Source organism: Malus domestica, chromosome 16, assembly GCF_042453785.1.
Source record: "Malus domestica chromosome 16, GDT2T_hap1".
In the NCBI taxonomy this organism is placed as follows: Eukaryota; Viridiplantae; Streptophyta; class Magnoliopsida; order Rosales; family Rosaceae; genus Malus; species Malus domestica.
In genome coordinates, this window is record NC_091676.1 from 2,949,587 (window position 1) to 2,968,447 (window position 18,861).

The window sequence follows — 18,861 nt, forward strand, 5'->3', positions numbered from 1 at the left end:
TTATGCTTTGTCTGGCAAAAGAAAACCAACTCAGGTCCACTCCTACAACCCTCACTACGTTTTCACAACAACGAAGAACAGAGGGACTTCCTCGCTCCTTTCCGCCGCAACTATGACGTTCCAGATCAATATTACATATTGCCATGAAAAATTAGCCTTGTGAAAATATATCCACTGATTTAGGACGCCATAGCGACATTCCTAGATATGAAATGTCCTAGTCAGTTATCCGAAGATGGGTAGGATTACAAGGTGACGAATTTTTAAATCATGAGATATAGCCAAGGTGCCAAAGTAGCATTACAAAGTGACGGGTGTCCCAAACTAATTATCCGATGAAGCTTGAGCATTCCATGGCGGAGAACCAATTATCCGACGGCATGATAATATTTCTAGATGGCAAAAACCAATGATTCAACGCCATTCGAAAAGTTAAAACGCACAACAATAATGCGTTTTAATTTTGGAACACCGCCGCATGGTCTATGTTTCAGCACTATCACAATAGGGAGGAACAATTAAGCCATCTCCAACCAACCCAGCTAAAGGGCCATAGGCCAAAATATAGTCCGTTTTGACACAAAAAAAACGTCTCCAACCAAGGACTAGGCCAAATGGCTTGTGGGCCCCACCAGGCCATAATTTATCCACCAGGCCAGCAGGCTAGCCAAAATGAGCCAGCTAGCCAGCCCGTTTGCACCAGCCCAAACCCATGCTAGCTTACGTCAGGTTATTGTTGGTTTGAATTATTTTTTTTAGGCGGAATTTTTGTTTCCTATAAATACCTAAGCCATTTGTCACCCTTCTTTCCACTATTCTATACTATCTTATCTCATTTTATTTCAATTCTTCACCAAATTTTTACATCTTTTTTATTATATAAAGATAAGAAATCTGGAGCCATATTTATTTAGCGACAAGTGACATTCAAATATATTTAAAAACTTTATTTTAATATGGTAATTTAATTCAATTAACCAGCTAAAAAATAACGTCATTCGGTTGGACATGAATTTTTTGTCAAACGGACTATGTTTTTGGCTACAATCTTTTGACCCATACGGTTAGAAATGGTATAAAATATGACATGTTCATTAAAAAAATACGTTTTTTACGAGGCTATAGGACTAAACATAACCCCTTGACCCCTTTTGATTGGAGATTGGTAAAATAAGTCACCATCTACCTTGATATCAAAGAAATTTAGTAATAACTGCTGAGAAGACCCGACAATAAAAGGGACACGAGCTTTGTGCTCCATCAATGGTTAACAATCCACACTAAAACTCCATGAACATTTAAAAAGAAATCAGAAAGTAGGTAAGGTACAATTCATTGCAGAAACTTCATAGTCCAGTACTACATCACGGAGAAAACAGAGAGATATAACATTAAACCCTTCAGCGACAACGAATGAGATCGAAAACCCTTTTGGACGGCTCTGATAGCACGAGAAAACCCAAGGATTCAAACTGAACATTACCATGCTTAAGCCGCTAATCACCGTCTTAATCTCTCTTTAAACAAACAAATTAATTAAACACTCGCTCAAGAACCCCCAATGTGTTGGTGACGAGTTCTTGATGTTTCACCTAACTGCTGCAAAACCATAGATAATAATTACCGATACTAACGGAGATTAAACTCTTAAGATACTCTCCTAGCTGCAAAACTTATTGGCATACTATGTTGAGGGGTTCATCCAACCAGCAAGCAATGTCATCCTTGCCAAGATCCTCAAAATCACAGTCGGGAAGACTGCTCGGCTCATCGCTTTCAAATCCGGGAATCTGAATATCCTCAATGCTGCTGTAATCGTCGAAGTATTGCCCGAAATCCTCTAAGTAAAGAGAATCGAGCTCCGGTCCCAAGTTTATCTCTTGATCAAAATGAAGAGGGCCCAATGTATCATCAAGAAAACCCAAATCGGGTATTTGCAGCTCTCCAAGATTTGTCGAATCATCGGCAATCTCCTTCTCCAAATCAGCACCATTCTGAATGTTATTAGAAGCAGATGTCTCCAAATCAAGCACTGACGAAGGAGACCTCTGAGACAGAACACAGTCGGAATCCTCAGACAAAACAGGTTCAACGTTGTTGTAGGAACAGTTGTTGGAAACGACAACTGAAGCCGAGGTGGTGTTGCTTTTATCAGAGGCTGAAACGGCCGCCGGAGCAGCTGCCACCATTTCTTCAATTTCAAGCCGCTTCGCCTCATAGGCCTTGGAAGCGTCCTCTGCAGTGTTGAAAGTACCAAGCCAGATACGAGCCCCTTTGAAAGGGTCACGAATCTCAGCTGCCCATTTCCCCCATTTGCGCTGTCTCACTCCTCTGTAAGGAGAAGAGGACTGCCGATGGGATTTAGTGAAAATCACCTTCTTGTTGCTGGGTTTCAGGGTTTTAACTCCACCGTAGTTGCTGTCTTGACCTGAGCTCTCCGGCTCAGCGGCGGCCTTCGGCGGCGGGAGCGCAACATTGGGTTGACAGAAAGTAATTTCACGAACGAAGCGTCTTGGGTTTTTAGCAAAGCTTCTTTCTCTTCCTCCTTCATCTTCACTCGAAGATGAGTCATCAGTGGCGTCGGGATCGTAACAAATAATACGGACTTTCCTCATAATCTTGGACTGTTGAGCAGGAAATAGTTCTCTCTTGGACTTTCTCATACTGTTCCGCTGATTTACCAGCTGTCTCCGAGGCTCAGGCATTTTCTGAACTAATTTCTAAAAATGCCTAAAATCTTCTCCCAAAAATCCTCAAAATTACCCAGAAAAATGGAAAAAACAAAAACGAAATTAAAAATATGAGATTTGAGTTTGTGATGTGAGTGGTATCAGGTTAGATCCACTCTCAGGAATAAGAAGAGGAAAGAAAATCTTTTTATATGAAAAGCCCCAAAATATTGCAATCCAGAACAAATCCTGCAAATTTCAACAACTAGTAAGATTTAAATTTAAAAACTAAAAAATCAACCCAGAATTGAAAAACCCACAGGGGTTTAACAAAGATTTAGAGAATATAACCAAAAACCCACATACCTTTTTGGTCTCAAAATCATCGAAACAGGTCGAATCACCGGGTTGAATCTCTGCCGGAAAAAGCAGAGCAGCATAAAGCAGACGGCAGAGCAAGCAGCAGTTAAAATCCAGAGCTTCGACGGAGCCCCAAGCACCACCAAATCAAAGCTAGCCGACATAAAACCTCTCCACGCAGCCTCCTCTTTCGCTCTCCTCCGTTCCTCAGAGAAAACCCAAATCCAAAACCTTCGGTAAAAATCTGTGAGAAAAGATAGAGAGAGAGCCAAAGCGAAAGAAAAAGACTAAGAGGAAAGAGTGATAGCTAGATATAGCCGCAGCAAAACCCCTAAATCCTCAGACTGTTTGGTGGTCAAAAGGGATAGAGAGGATGACGAATCTATGGCCACGATTTTATGTGACAGAGATCAGAGAGTGTGGTTAAATAGTTTTCATCGACTTTTACAATACACCGACTCTACAGAAACAGAAAAAAAAAATTAAATATAAAAACTGACCTTCAATTAAAAGATTCAACAACGCAAATCTCCATAAAATCAAAATTTTTAAAATAACAAATGAAATTATATATATTTTTTAATTTGTTGTATAAAATAAAATTTTAAAGCGGGCTGAAGAATTATTAATTTGTCATATCATTCTATTCAGTAATTTTTTACTCAAAATAAGTTATGTGAAACACACATGATTGATGTTTAAAGTAAGGGTGCAACTTGGGTCGGACTAACCTAAACCCGTCCATATTCAACTCGACTTTAAACTCGAACAAGTGGATTTTTTTTTTAGTTATAACCTGTCTAAACCCAATTCGGTTTCAACCCGTTCATTGATTGAGTTGAGTTGGGTTGATCATTTGTCAAACTCAACCCAACCTGATTACCCAAACCCAATTGGGTTGAGTTGTGCAACAAGCTTCTCAATGACCTTTGCACCTTCATGGAGGATTCACTAGTCACTTTTGATTGATTACGATAGAAAAGTGCATGGAGTTGCAAAAAGCAATTGTTTTTTTGGCAGCCACACTTTGATTTTTCTACAGGAGATTCGAAGGACAACACTTGAGTTGGGTACTAGCTTTGGACAATGAAGTGTTCCTTTTGGTACTAACTTTGGTATTTCTTGTATTTTAATTCAAACTTTGCATGAACCCGATTAAAACTTGAAAAAGTTGGACAACTCGAAACCAACCCAAGTAAACCCAAACCCGAATAAATCCGATTAAAACCCAATTCGACCCCGAACCCAAATTGTAAAAGTTGGGTTAGAGTTGGGTTGACCTTCTAACCCGCCCGAGTTGCACCCCTAGTTTAGAGTTATTTCAACATTTCAACATAAAGAATAACCTCAAAATTTACAATAGGTTGAGGTTCCCGGCGACTATGTTTTTGAGCTATCTTCACTTCAAAACACAGAGAAGTGAGCACAGGTCGTTCTTTTTTTTTTTCAATTTTTTATAAAATCTTAAAATTATTTTTGTCTAAGCAACTTGTTAGAAGGGGGTGAGGCGTTGAAGATTCAAAACAACCTTAAATACAAGTTATGTGCAAGAATATGACTTTATTGGATGAAAAACTAGTTAGACTAACATGAAAAATTTATAATTTTGGAAAATTTATAAATAAATCAATTAAAATTTTAATTCTTATCACAAATTAAAAAGAATGGTTGCTATCAAAACACCAATTTTTACTTCTCATACATTAATTATGTAGAAAACATAACCATTTTTTTTAATTCAAAATTAAATTATAAAAAAAATCACAAAAACCAAAATTAAAAGGTATTCAAACAATTTGCAGTTACCTTTGTGTTGCTTTCTCGCTCCTCAATATTCTATTCCTCCTCAGGTCTTTTGTCTCTTTCTCTCCTCACTCTCTCTGCCTGCGTTTCAGATTCAGTGTTGCTTTTCTCTCACACTCTCGCCATGCTGCGTTTTTCCTCTGCGGCCAATAAATTGATGAAAAAAGCAGAGACGACGAGCGTGTGAAAATAAATATATAAAATGTAGATAAAAAATGAAAGTTTTAACTAAAAGCTTACAGTACCGTTTATTTTAACGAAAAATTATATTTTTACCATAAAAAGTCAAACATGATACTATTCATTTTACCATTTATTTTGTCTTTATCGTTAAAATTCAAAATTTTCAAATCTTTTTCATTATTTTTTCTATAAAAGAAAATCAATTTAGCAAATTAATAAATACATTTAATTCAAAATGATGACCTGGCATGGGCTAGACTTTTCACTGTGCTAAAAACACGAAAAAATCTCCCGTTGTGCATATCACCCTCGAGTTCTTCGCCACACTCCCGCTCGCCAGCTGTGTTCCACATTGTCCAATCGTACGGTTCTCGATGGCACTGCATAGCCGGTTAGGTGGGAGAGTCAGTCCACGCAGAATCTCGATTCATTTCTTGAGAGAATTTCAGGGCACGCGCTTCGAACCAGGCGTGGTTGACTGTGCACACAGAGCTACTTTCGGCAAAACCGTATTAATTGTGTTGTCGAATGGTTATTTAGGTAATTTTGAGAATTTAGGTGACAAAATAGAATCAATATTTTGTCATTTTACGAGATTTACCTTTTTTCTAGTTTATTGTTTTTTTTTGTATTTTTAGGTATGAAGTTGGTTTTGCTTTTTTCTTCATTTGTTTTGTTGTGGCCACCTTTGGGAGAAAATATTCAATGGACTTTTCCCTTGTAAATTGATAGTCATATAGTAAGTTTTACCTACCAATTTTTTTATTAATTTGGAGGTCAAACTTTTTTGTGGGAGTAAGCATACAATGAGAGATATTTTTAGTGTGCTCAGAAGATGATTCTACTAAGTGATTGAAATTTTTTTTTCAAGTAACCAACTACTTGTATTATAATGCTTAGTGTATCAAGGCGTGGAACGACACACTAAAATTTAGTTTATATCATCATTTATATTTTTAAAAATGCATTTTATAACTTGATTGAACAAATTCTCACCGTTACAATTAGATTTTTTTTTAAATTTATTTAATGCATTCTATCATGAAAAATAATTGTTAGATTATCCTCATATATATTCACATATGTTTTAGTATGGGTGTAGAAAAAAAAATTTAACTTATGGGTGTACAGCACTTGATGATAATTTTAAAGGGTTTTAAAGAATTTGCACACAGTATCACGGTACAGTGGTATTCTGTAACATCCTACATCGTCTAGGGGAGTAAATCATTTAAGTCTTATATGTATATTCACATCTCTACCTAGCACCAGGCCTTTTGGGAACTCACACGAGAACTTCCCAGTGGGTCACCCATCATGGGATTGCTCTCGCGTGATCTCACTTAATTATAATATCTCACATCGCTCAGGGGAGTGGATCATGTAAGCCTTATATGTATATTCTCATCTCTACCTAGCACAAGGCATTTTGAGAGCTCACTGACTTTGGGTTCCATCGGAACTCCGAAGTTAAGCGAGATCACGCGAGAGCAATCACATGATGGGTGATCCACTGAGAAGTTCTCGTATGAGTTCCTAGAAACAAAACCGTGAGGACGTGGTCGGGGCCGCCATGAGTTCCTAGAAACAAAACCGTGAGGGCATAGTCGGGGCCTAAAGCGGACAATATCGTATTACAGTAGAGTCGAGCCTGAGATGTGGTTGGGGCCCGTGCCGGGATGTGACATATTCCTCCTCACTTGTAAGTAAGAGATTTTAGATTCAATTATCGTCAAAGACGAATTTGAACTAAGTTATTGTTAGTCAATTGTGAGGCTTAGGCCACTCCCCTTTATCTCTTAGAATAAATAATATTGTTTGTTTGAAAGATAAAAAATTCTAAAGAATTAATATAAATTTCCAACAAAAAAAGATTAATTTGAATTAATTATAAAGTTCATTTTTTCTTGGTCAAATAATTATCAGTTAACTTGTTCAAAAAACAAAATTATCAGTTAACTAAGCTGTGTTGAAGGAGTAACTTAGGGCCGAAGAAACACGAATTTAAATGTCCCATCCCACAAAGAATAGGTATAATAAAAAATATTAAATCAATTTTTATTTTGTTGGATCATCTTCCACAATCATAGGAAAACCTCGATGGGAAGAAATCATGAGACCGACCTCATCATAATATTACCCCGTTATCTACAAGCTGTGGGTCCCAGCGAAGAGCACACATAAGGATAATACTTGGGCACTGACTATTCAGTACTCAAAATTTACTAACCTTTTACTAGTCCTATACAATAAAGACACTTGTCCATTGTCAAGTCTCCAATCACACAGCCAAACAACAAAGACAAACAGTGTGAAGTCAAAAATAATCAAGAGGCAACACGTGGATTTTTGGTTAAAAATAACAAAATTACCCTCGAGGCACATCGGGATTTCTACGCCCGAGCATTGGACAATCATCCCTCAATCAAGTAAAAAATGTCCAAAATAGGTAACAAATTCAAAGTTATTTCATCCATTAATCCATTAATTACCAATTAAATCACATATTTCACACAAAAATACCCCAAAGGGCCGGCCACCATTTCTTAAAAGGGGGACTAGCCATGCTCTATATATTGAATCTCATTTTCTCTAAAAACCTACATCCACACTCTTGCAAAACTCCAAAAACTCACTAAACTCTCTAAACACTCTTATCTCTAAATTCTAATTTTTGTATCGGAGGTTCTTCAGCCAAAGCCCTTCATTCATCGTAGACGCATGAAACTTTTGGCCTTAACCAAATGTGTTAATTGTTTTATAGAGGTAATTTTATCCAAGATTAATGAGGAAGAAATTTACATCCACCGATAGGTGAAAAAGAACCTCAAAGAAGAGCATGAACCTTGTTTTTAATCTAAAAATAATTCAGTGGGTTCAGTAGATGGGTAATAGCTTTTGTGAAAGAATTTGCAATTTTTTGCAGGTCTGGAGCGGACTGTGGCAGAGAGAGGTAGAACTAGGGGTGTTTGGTTGTGTGATAGAGATTTGAAAATGAACAGGTGTCTTTGTTTTATTGGAGTCAGTAAATTTTGCATACTGACCAGTCAGTGTGCAAGTATAATCCCACACATAAAGCACGTGACAATGTGCAGATCGATTTTCGAGAGGAGCAAAAGCTGATCCAACGGTCCGTACGCTGGCTGGCCAAGAAAAAAAATGGCGCATGTACTTTTATGTCCCACGCGGCGACCACGCCCCAAGCAACCATAAACTTTTGGCCATGGAATTGGTAGGTAATACCGTAACAGTCTATTATACTAAACGCACAGTCCACTAAGAAAGGCTAGATTTTTCCTCTCCAATTCTTCCTCATATTTTATTATTTTTTAACATGTGCTTTTTTAATAAATTGTTTTTGGTGTATTTTAAGAATAATTAATAGAAAAATAAAGCAGTTAAACGTTTGATAAATTGTATTTTAAAAGTGTTTTGGGTATGAAAAGTAATGACACACCCCAACCCATAATGTCCATTAAGAATTTAAGCGAGTTCGCGCAAGAGCAATCCCAGGATGGATGACCCACTGGGAAGTTCTCTTGTAAGTTCCCAGAAACAAAACCGTGAGGGCGTGATCGAGGCCTAAAGCGGACAATATTGTGCTACGACGGAATCGAGCCCAGAATGTGATGGGGGCGTGATCGGGATGTGACAAGTAATGTAAAAGCAATGTCTTAAAAGATGAATAATGTCATTATTTGAAATTAATTAGCTGACTACATGAATTAAAAATATTCTAAAAGTTCAACTTCGTTTTTTATTAAAGTAACTTTTAAAAGCAACCTACATGCTACTTTTAAAAGCTATTGTTTGGAGGTCATTGCTTTTAAAATAAGCAATATATTTTATTTTTACCAAACTTTTTTTTACTATTTAACTTTAAAGTGAAACATAATTTTGTAAAAAATCAATACCAAACTGGGCCTTATTCTAATTTTTTTAGTCTATTTCTCTTTAGCTCTTTGATTGGCGACCAATTTTATCAATATTAACGCTAAATGTGACCTATAACCCATGATTGAAGATGACCTAAGTCAAAGACCAATAGTCCATGCCCCGGCCAAAGAAAACGAGACTTACGTGAAACCAAAATGTTAAAGTTTGTTCAAAATTATTATGTGTTATTATGCGTGATGTTTATATAAGTGACGAGTTTAATACATGGTTACTACTAATTCGATGTTTGATTAGCTCAAGTAATTCGTTCTCTCTCGCATGGAATTAGATGATTGGTCTTTAGTGTAATCATTTTATTTAAAGTAGTGGGAGTTCAAAGCAATCAAGTGATATTATATAGAAAAGAAAAAACACTATGATATTTGAGTAATATGAGAACGTCTTCTAAATTTGAGCCACTCTTCATGTTAGTAATATGTTATACCGTTAAGTTTTGACGTTTTAAGGCTTTTTAGCTAAAATGATTATTGAGATTTGCATAATTACTCACTTTGGTTTCTGAGATTTGAAATCAATAGAATTGGTCCTTAAATTTGTCCCCAATCAATTATTTTGATCATTCCATGAAAAATCACTGTAAAATAAGGATAAAATAACAAAAATACCCTCAATTTTTGTCAAATCATTTTAGCCTATTATTTATTATATTAAGGGTAATTTTTGTCAAATCATTCTGAAGTGGTAGTAATGCTCACCACCTTATTTATCACAATGAAATAAGTTTAAATTTTAAGATTTGTGTCCATCAACTATGAAAATTTCCGAAATTTAAACTAATCTTATGATGACAGATATGATGGTAAGCATTACCATCACTTAGCGTTGACGAGCAAAAATATTCCCTACAATTATCCGTAGTGTTACGATTCTATCTTGTTACGTAGTGATTATTTTCAATGGATGGACATGATGGCGTGTAGGTATGGGGATGATCATCATGATGCATATATGCATGGAAACGACGCATGCAAGTTGACCAAAAGCGAATGTCAGAAAAGGCCAAGTTTGCTACGCAGTTTTCGGTGAGTGGACCGAAGCCCGGACCGCCTCCGTTTCCCGCCAAAAGTGCCAACGTGGGAGCCCACAATTCACCTCTTTCCCGCGAAAACACCATTACGCCGGTCTGCTCCGAACGAGATGCTGCCACGCGTACTGCGGCGGAGACAAGTGTCTTCCCGCGCTTGGGGTTATCCTTTATTCTATGATGATAAGGCCCTCCATGCATTGATATGTTCCCTCCAATTTCTCGGAAGAGTAAATTGTAGCAATACCTCAATTTTAATCAAATTAGAGCAATGATCCCTCAACTAAAAATTCATTAACATTGGTCCCTCAACTTTTCAAAATTTGTAGCTATAGTCATTTTCATCAATTTCATCAAAATTTTGTCAAAATAAGCTATGTTGGAATAACCATTTATATAATTAGGATCCCTTAACTCATCAAAGTGTGTAATTATGGTAATTTTCGTCAACTACGTCAAAATTTTTGTCAAAACAAGTTAAGTTGGAATGACCATTACTACAATTGGGTTAAAGTTAATGGATCATTTCTTCAATTGAATTAAAGTTAAGGGACCAATGGTAATGAATTTTTAGTTGAAGGACCATAGATGCATGTTTTGATGAGTTGATGGACCAATGATAATGTATTTTTAGTTGAGGGACCAGTGCTCCAATTGAGTTAAAGTTAAGGTACCATAGCTACAATTTACTCTTCTCGGAAAGGAACCGCACATCGCCAACCTTTTCCTGTAGACCCCTATTTGCAAATTTGTAACATTTTGTTTTTGGCCTGTACTTTGGTTAATTTGGATATGGCTCCCCATCATTTATTTAATTTATGCAATTTCATAATCTCAATCCATTCATGGCATGTTTTTTTTTTTTAGTACATCGATATTTTTACATTAAGGGAATGAGGAGTTCTGCTAAGCCACATAATGGACAGTCTAATTTAGTATCCAATTTGTCATTCACGAGATTTGAACCTAAGACCTCTTACTTCAAAGTGAAGAAGAATATAAATAGATTGTAGTACTTAGTGGCCATTCATGGCGGTTTTAATAATAAGAGTATGTTTTTATTTGGTACGTTTCTTAAATGAACGTAAATATTTGGACTATATATATATATATGTGTGTGTGTGTGTGTGTGTGTGTGTGAAATTTCTTATTTCTAATTTTAGCAATAAGAGTATGTCTTACTAATCTCTATCGAAGGATATTTTTTATATGTCATAGGCTTAAAATATAGGTAAAATATATTTTGCTCACTCAAATTTATGATCAATTGCAATCTTGTCCAATATCTTAAACATTTCAATCTCGTGAATTTACTTATTATTTTTTTCAACATCATACAACAATTAGCCAATCCATTAATTTGGCCACTAAACAAGATTAACCATTTGCCCACTTCACTATTAAATTTCAGCTAAAATCGACTGATTTCATCAATACCTTCTAACATACCGGTTAAATATAAAATAAAATAAAATCTTACATTTCGTTAAAGTTAGTGTTTAACTTTTTTTATTTAAATTTTTATAAAAACAACTGATATTGATATCTATATATTTTACAATTTTTCTTCAAATTTTTATATTGATATGATATTTTAAACACCAATAAGTTTTACACCTAGGAAGTTAAAAACTTAGAAGTTGAAAGGAGTGAGAACAAGTGGACGAGTGGAATATCTACCACGCATTTGTACAGTCTGTGTGGTGCTATGAAGTCCGCAACTCTGTTGAATTAAGCTTTTAGCTTTTAGCTTTATCAGTGGGACATTGAAGGAGAAGGGACTTTTGAATTTTTTATGGGATGGAGTCGTTGCGGGAGCAGAGAAATTTTGGCGTATTGAAATAATTGTCCATTGTCCATTGCTGCTCTTAATAATTGCTACAGTAGGCCTATCAATTTTCATTTTTATTTATTTATTATTATTATATGAGCTGAGATAAAGACGACAAATCATTCTATTGGATTATTAATCTGTACTCATTAAAGTTCGTTCAAATTAAATGAATCTTAGTGGGTACCTTTAATAATTTAATAGATTGATTTGTCATCTGTATATTAAGTACGTTGAATTTTGATCCTTAATAAATGAAAAGAAATTGATTTATACCAAACTTGACTTAGCAATCACCAAATGCTTACTCAAATCTTCAAAATCTTTGGTGAAATTTGATGCTTGAACAAACTTATTAGACGACCCAAGTCAATTTTGTTCAAAATAAAATCTCCTACTTATAAAAATAGCAAAATTTGCAGATGTTTCCGTAGCCAAATTGTCTAGAGCAAACATTGACTGTGCTCTTCTCTATGCATGCAAATGCAAATACAAATTCTTTTTCCGCAATTTGAAGTTGTATAAGAGTATTTTTTTGTAGGAAAGAACTTGGCTGCTGAAAAAATCAGCAGGAGTTCCTGCTCCTCACCAATCACAGATGGACATGTGTCCAATGTGTGATTAAAAAATCAATCACTTGAACACGTGTCTATCTATGATTGGTGAGGAGTAGGAATTGCTGCTGATTTTTCAACAGCCAAGTTCCGTTCTTTTTTGTATAAGAAAAAGCAAAAATGCGCCTGAAATTTTGGTTACAAGAAGCATATGACGTCCCCTTTTGAAACTAAATCCTTTTGACCAGGGCAATGAACTAACTTTAGGGAGCAGGGTCTCTGATGCAAGAGTTCATGAGTCCAGTTACCGGCCCAACTGAATCTTGGGCTGGTTGTGAAAATACAAAGGACTATCTTTAGGCTGGTTACCGGCCCAAAAGCCCATAAAAATATTGAAGCAGCAAGGCAGCAAACGGATCAGAGAAAAATATTGACTACTAAGCAGAAAAGGATGTTACATAAGATTTTTCCCCCTCCTTCGAAACTATCACTTTTAGAGACTTGAAATTTTGCCTTATTTCGTACAAGATAAAGCAACAATGGAAGAGCCTCACCACTTCTGGCTTTGTTTGCATGAAGAAGGATGAGTACATCCTCAACTCATCTCCTCGCCATCAACAACCAAGACAATAACTCCAAACACATAACTATTTCCGCCCGAATGGCTGCAGAAGAAGTAAATTAGAGGACCTAAACTAGCTAGCTCAAAATAAGGGTCTAGCTATTAAGGCTTGGTCCCCACTTTCCAGGACATGGCAAAGTTCTTCCCAACAGGAAAGGACAGACCGTCAACCTCCACCACTGTGCTCTTGGTCTTCCCTCCGTCTTCTATCTCATTGAGATACGTCTGTTCTGAAGCAATCAACTCTATGTTTGAAATGCTTGTCATTTGGTCTCCATCAATCTCGAGAGCAGATGTTCCTCCGCTTCCATCCAGTCCCAATACACTCACCTTCCCAATAATCCAGCCTTTACTTAAAGCAAAGTTACCGTCCTGAACTTCTGACCATACTTTCACAATTCCTTCACTTACAGTTGCATAGAAGTCAACATACGTGGAGTAACCGTTTCCAAGCTTCATCTCGGGAAGCTCATCGTTGTCAAGGAACAGGTTCCCCTTGGCTGTTGCATTGCTTGCCCCAGCTGGGAACGCGACAACGAGGCTAAAAGGGGTTGTTCTTGCTGCTTTAGAGATCAGTCCACCCTGCTGCATTGGTATAATGGTATTCTGATACAGATGCACATTAACAACATGCAAAGGCGCATCAAGCGTAACATACTCCCCATGTGTTGAGCTAATGATCTGCGTCATATCAAATAAACTGTACCAGCTTCCCGGGGGAAATAATGCTTTAACTTCTGATTTGCCCTGTTCAAGCACCGGTGAAATCATAACGCTGCTCCCCAACAAGAATTGAGTACTCAATCCATACGTTTCAGTGTATGCTGGGAATGAGAAGAAAAGTGGCCTGGCAATTGGGGCTCCGCTGATATGAGCTTCGTAGCTCAATGTGTACAGATAGGGGAGGAGCTTATACCTCATACCTAGAGCATTTCGAGCAGACTCAGCTACCGACTCCCATTGATAAAGCTCTTGTCTTGGGGAATAGAAGTTCGCATGATCCCTTGAAAAGGGATAGAAAGCCCCTACTTCAATCCAACGGTTGCAAAGCTCTTCAGTAGGTGCTGGATAGAACCCGCATATGTCCGCACCAACCATCGGCACTCCAAATATTCCAAAATTGAGCACAGTTGTGATTGATATCTTCAAATCATCCCATGTCCCCTTGTTATCACCTGTCCAATGTGCAGCATACCTGCCTGAACCAACATACGTAGACCGGGTTAATATAAACGGTCTCTTGCCCTCAAGTCCTTGGAGAGCTTTGTGAGTTGCAATGGACTGGGAAAATCCATAGAGACTGTGAGCATCGTACTCCAAAACGCCATTGTAATGAGATGCACTAGTGGCTATGGTTTTGAACCCAATGGGAGCTTGCGACCCTGAAGCGTTGATCTTGTAAGGTGGATCATCCCATCTCGTCTTTGTAATGTTCTTGCAATCCAAGCAACAATCCCAGCCAGGTCCTGTACCTGTCGGACACTGCTTATTTGGAATTTTGCACTTCCCAGAACAGAAATTTGAAGCCTCGTTCATGTCAATCCATAAGCCATCAACAGGGACAAGTTCATGAAAACGGCGGATCTCTTCACCCCACCATGAAACAGTTTTGGGGTTGAGGAAGTCGGGGAAGTTTACAGCCCCCGGCCAAACTTGGGCCAAGTAGGGTTCACCCTCGTATTTGATGAAAACATCATTCGCTAAACCTCTCTGGTACACACCATAACTGCTATTAACACCAATTCCAGGATCGATAATGACAATGTACTTCATGCCTATCTTATGTATTTTGTCGAGGAATGCCAAAAGCTTTGGGCGAGGGTAATTCTCGGGGTTGAGGGTGAAGTCTTTGTGTCCATCCATGTGATCATCATCATTCCAAATGACATCTAGCGGGATTTGAGCCTTTTCGTAGTTTGCAACAACGTCTTCAACTACTGATAAGTTGTGGTAACCCCATCTGCATTGGTGGAATCCTGTAAAAGTATGATGACAACTTGTTATGAGCGAAATTTGATCTGCATCGATGGAATCCCAAACTAGAAAACGTAATGAACATAACATATAAAGATATAAACCCTTTCTCCTCCAAAATATATGTAGTTAGACTGCTATCATTCACTAGTAGTTTTTTTGTTTGATCTGTCATATTCAAGTAATAACCATTGATTTCAATGCAGCACCTCCAATACATCAATGCCAACTTACAGTCACTAAATAAACAGTTCCCGAAAACTGTAGAACTGCACAAATGCCCAAAAAGTCCAACATAGAAACAAGAATCTAAGTCACAAGTGAGATCTGAGGGCAATATCGACAGTGTAAGACGGGCAACACTTCCACAAGGCAGAATGCCCTACAACCAAAGATGGTCTCACTCTCATCAGACATGACAGCAAGATATGCAGACCATTGGCCCCTACACAAATCATGACTACTAGCAAACATCACAGCTTGCGACATAGTTCGGAAACGGAAAATTAAACCCCACCTCGCACAAGAAGATAAATACTTTTCCAGGATTAAGCTACAATATCGCAAGCTGTACACGTGGAAACGTGTAAAGGCTGGTAAAATATGGCAGAAAAGCAGAAATCTTTGACTGGTTGAGATGATTAGAGGATTCAACTTTACGTAAAGATCACATCTTTAACATGAAAAGTTGTCTCCGCAGCGATATTTTTTTTGTAAAGAAAGAAATGCACGAAAAGATCAAAACAAAACGGGGACCCGACCGGAACCCACTAACCTGGATTAAAAAAAAAATTAGGGAACAAAACATCTCTATCCTACAATCCAGCAATTTTCCCACTTCAATAATGCTCAACTAGTCATAGTATAGTTCCTTAGTCGTGATTGTGTTTACAATGGTATATTGGTCTCCCGCAAGGGACAACATAGTTGTGGTAAACAACATCCACATATATTCTTTTGGACCTGGCTTCTCTGACCTTCTAGTTCCCGTACATTCTCATTCTTTTCTATTTGTGCAGTCACGGTTAAGTTACGTCAACATTTTATATCACTATTACTTTTTGTCTTATTATCTCTATAAAAAAATCAATATAAAATATTGACGTGACTTAACCGTGACCGCACCAAATAGAAAGGGACGAGAATATATGAGAACTAGGAGGATAGAGAAGGCAGGTACTATTCTTTTTTCGTGAGTGAAATAACAAAAAAATATATTATACACTAACATTAAAAAACATTCACAAAATCACAACAACGAGAACAAAAACATTCACAAAAGATTTGGATGTTGGGACACTAACAAAAACATTTATTTCTAAACAAACACACATCCGCTAATCTGAGCTTAGTGGCGAAAATGCTCTGCACTAAGTTCGTATCTCACTCTTTAAATATATTATATTGCTTAATTAAAAATTAAGATATTGCACGTCCTAATATTTTAATCTAAGCCAGAAGTAAGAACAAGTGACTGAATTAATGAAAGCAAAGCAGAGGTTAGAAAGCAGAACATACCAAGAGACCAGTAGGGCATCGGAGCCGGTCGGCCGACGAACGCCGTGTACTGGTCGACAACGCCCAATGGCGTCGGCCCGGAAAAGAAGTAAAAGTCGAAAACACCCCCAATGACCTTGTAGGTCAGAGAAGTCCCTCTGTAAAACACATCCATGCCATTGCTGTTGAGCAGCAGAACAGAGTGTGCGTACGCCTCGCCACCCACATTCCGGAGATCCATATAAACCGGGTGGGAGCCGTACAAATCAGTGTTGAGATTGATCGCCGAGATATCGGTGGTGAAGAGGGTGTAGGGATCGTTCGGGTAGAGCTTGATCCCGTGCGGCTGCGAGTTCTCCCCCAGGCCGTACAGAGCGGCGTCTTTCGGCAAACTGGTGGAAATCTCGAGGTACTGGTCCTTAAACACCAATTCGCCATATGGGTCTTTCGATTCGGAGCTCGAATTGAAGAGGACCTGCCCGTCCGACTTCCTCTTGATGGCGAACCCAAATGGGTCGGAGATGTAGCTGAAGATGAGCTCGGAGCCGGAGTATTCTGAGTGCTGGATGGGGTTCTTCGTCTTCCCTGACGGCGTGATGGTTTGTTTTAGCGACGGCGGCTGCTCTCTGGGGAGGAGGTTGTACGGAACCTCCCACCTCTGTTTCTGCGCGTCAGTTATGTGGACCCTCAACCGGTCCTCCGTCTCGTGCCTGTAAAAATCACAAATTTAATCAAACGCGTCTCGTTTGAGTCAGCTTTTGCAAGAAGCACTTTTTTCAAAAGAAAGTGCTTTTGTTAAAAAAATTCAAGTTCTTTCTGAAAATGTAGTCGAAAATTCTACTTCCTGCCCTGGAACATTCACATACTACTTTTGGTACTCATAAGCACTTTGAAATTTCAATACCGAAAGCTGTCCACAAGTGCTTTTACTAATTACAGAAGCAATTTCCAACATGGCCTTAGGGTGTAATGTGCGTGATAGGGAAAACATACTTGACATATAGCTGCAAGAGTGGGATATCGGGGCCGTAGGTTTTGGACTCCTGTTTGAGCTGGAGGAGACCCAGAAGGCCGCCGTCAGGGGTATCGTTGATGGAGATGAGACGGTAGCCTTTGCCTTTGATGGTGGGGTTAACGGTGTCAGCTGAGCTCACACTAGAGAAACAGAGGACAAGGAGAAGTAGAAGAAGAGAAGAGAGACATTGGGAGGAAGAGGAGGACATTGCTTCGTTAATTACTCTCCTGCCACTGGAGGAGGAGTGAGAGAGTGAGTGTGTTGATGAGTGAGAAACCGTTGGGACTCGTTGGGTTTAATATAGAAAGGCGATGGAGACTCAAGATTCGAGAGTGAGAGCGAAACAGAGATAGATAGTGATTGGATGCAGGTAAGGATGATTCTCTCTTACCATTTTGAAAATTTTGAGTTTTAACGATAAAAACAAAATAAAAGGTAAAGTAAATAGTACTAAGATTGAATTTTTAATGTAAAAATATGATTTTTTGTTAAAGTAAACAGTATTGTGAGCTTTTCGTTAAAGTTCCTCTCTTAATCTTTCTCTCCGTCCCCCTTCTCTTAATTGAATGATTACAATTGAAATATGTCAACATCTTATATTAATTTTTTTATAAAAACAATAAGAACGAAAAACAAATGTCAGAGAAAAAGAAGAGAGGGAATAAAAATAGAAAGATAGAGAATCATAATCCGAGGATGAGACCATCTTCTCTATGTGATTGATCATTCTGTGTGGGCCGTTGGGTACCAAAGCAATGTGTGGACCCTTCTTTCATTTTTGCCTTTAATCCTGGTGGTAAATTACTTCAGTACTTGCTGTGGACCTAACAATGTTATGAATCGAAAATTTTACTATGTTACAGCGTAGAACATGTATTGGAGTAACGTAGCGTTGGGATGTACGGTTTAGTTGTTGTGCATATTAGGAAAATTATCCATCATATTGCTCAAGTGTGGAACAAAGGAAGTGGTAATTCTCGAAAGCATTTCAATCGAATTCATAGGTAATGAGCGCACTGCTATAGACAACTCGAGTTCGACACTGAAATGACATATTTAGTTGTTGTGTTCGTTTAGTTTGTTGAAAGAAATTAAGAAAATGTGCAAGGAGACAAAAGAAGGAAACCAGTTAGAGTTTGCGGTTGCAGACTGCAGGACTCACCAGAACATATCAGCTGTGCAGTTGTGATACCTTGTATTTGTCTGACACCCATTTCAGATGAAAAACTTGGCAATCTGGATTTTCTGTTTCCCTTATTATCTTCTTTTTTTCTTTCTGGTTTAGGGTTTTTCTCTTCTAATCAATGGTGGCGTACAGAATCATTGATGAAAGAGGGAGCGGTTGGACAGGTGGAGTATTTCAATAGGGAGC

General features: G+C 37.9%; 2 protein-coding genes across 2 annotated transcripts; both read right to left on the reverse strand.

The window, feature by feature from the left end:
• Positions 1-1,317: 1,317 nt before the first annotated feature.
• On the reverse strand, positions 1,318-3,429 carry LOC103431822 (ethylene-responsive transcription factor ERF118-like). The gene is made up of 2 exons (XM_008369991.4): positions 3,036-3,429; positions 1,318-2,918 (listed from the first exon to the last, which is right to left on the reverse strand). Exon 2 carries the CDS (start codon positions 2,703-2,705, stop codon positions 1,674-1,676), a length of 1,032 nt encoding a protein of 343 aa, XP_008368213.3. The 5' UTR covers positions 2,706-2,918; positions 3,036-3,429; the 3' UTR covers positions 1,318-1,673.
• A 9,367-nt stretch (positions 3,430-12,796) lies between these two features.
• On the reverse strand, positions 12,797-18,166 carry LOC103431821 (alpha-xylosidase 1-like). The gene is made up of 3 exons (XM_008369990.4): positions 17,468-18,166; positions 16,496-17,184; positions 12,797-14,979 (listed from the first exon to the last, which is right to left on the reverse strand). Exons 1-3 carry the CDS (start codon positions 17,695-17,697, stop codon positions 13,106-13,108), a joined length of 2,793 nt encoding a protein of 930 aa, XP_008368212.3. The 5' UTR covers positions 17,698-18,166; the 3' UTR covers positions 12,797-13,105.
• Positions 18,167-18,861: the final 695 nt, after the last annotated feature.

Excerpts from the sequence above, each read along its gene's own strand:
- LOC103431821 (XM_008369990.4), bottom strand. The coding sequence starts at position 17,697 with ATGTCCTCCTCTTCCTCCCAATGTCTCTCTTCTCTTCTTCTACTTCTC. Across the intron at positions 17,185-17,467 it reads CTCTTGCAGCTATATGTCAA|GCACGAGACGGAGGACCGGT; the intron begins GTATGTTTTCCC and ends TGATTTTTACAG. Across the intron at positions 14,980-16,495 it reads GATGCCCTACTGGTCTCTTG|GATTCCACCAATGCAGATGG; the intron begins GTATGTTCTGCT and ends ATACTTTTACAG.
- LOC103431822 (XM_008369991.4), bottom strand. The coding sequence starts at position 2,705 with ATGCCTGAGCCTCGGAGACAGCTGGTAAATCAGCGGAACAGTATGAGA.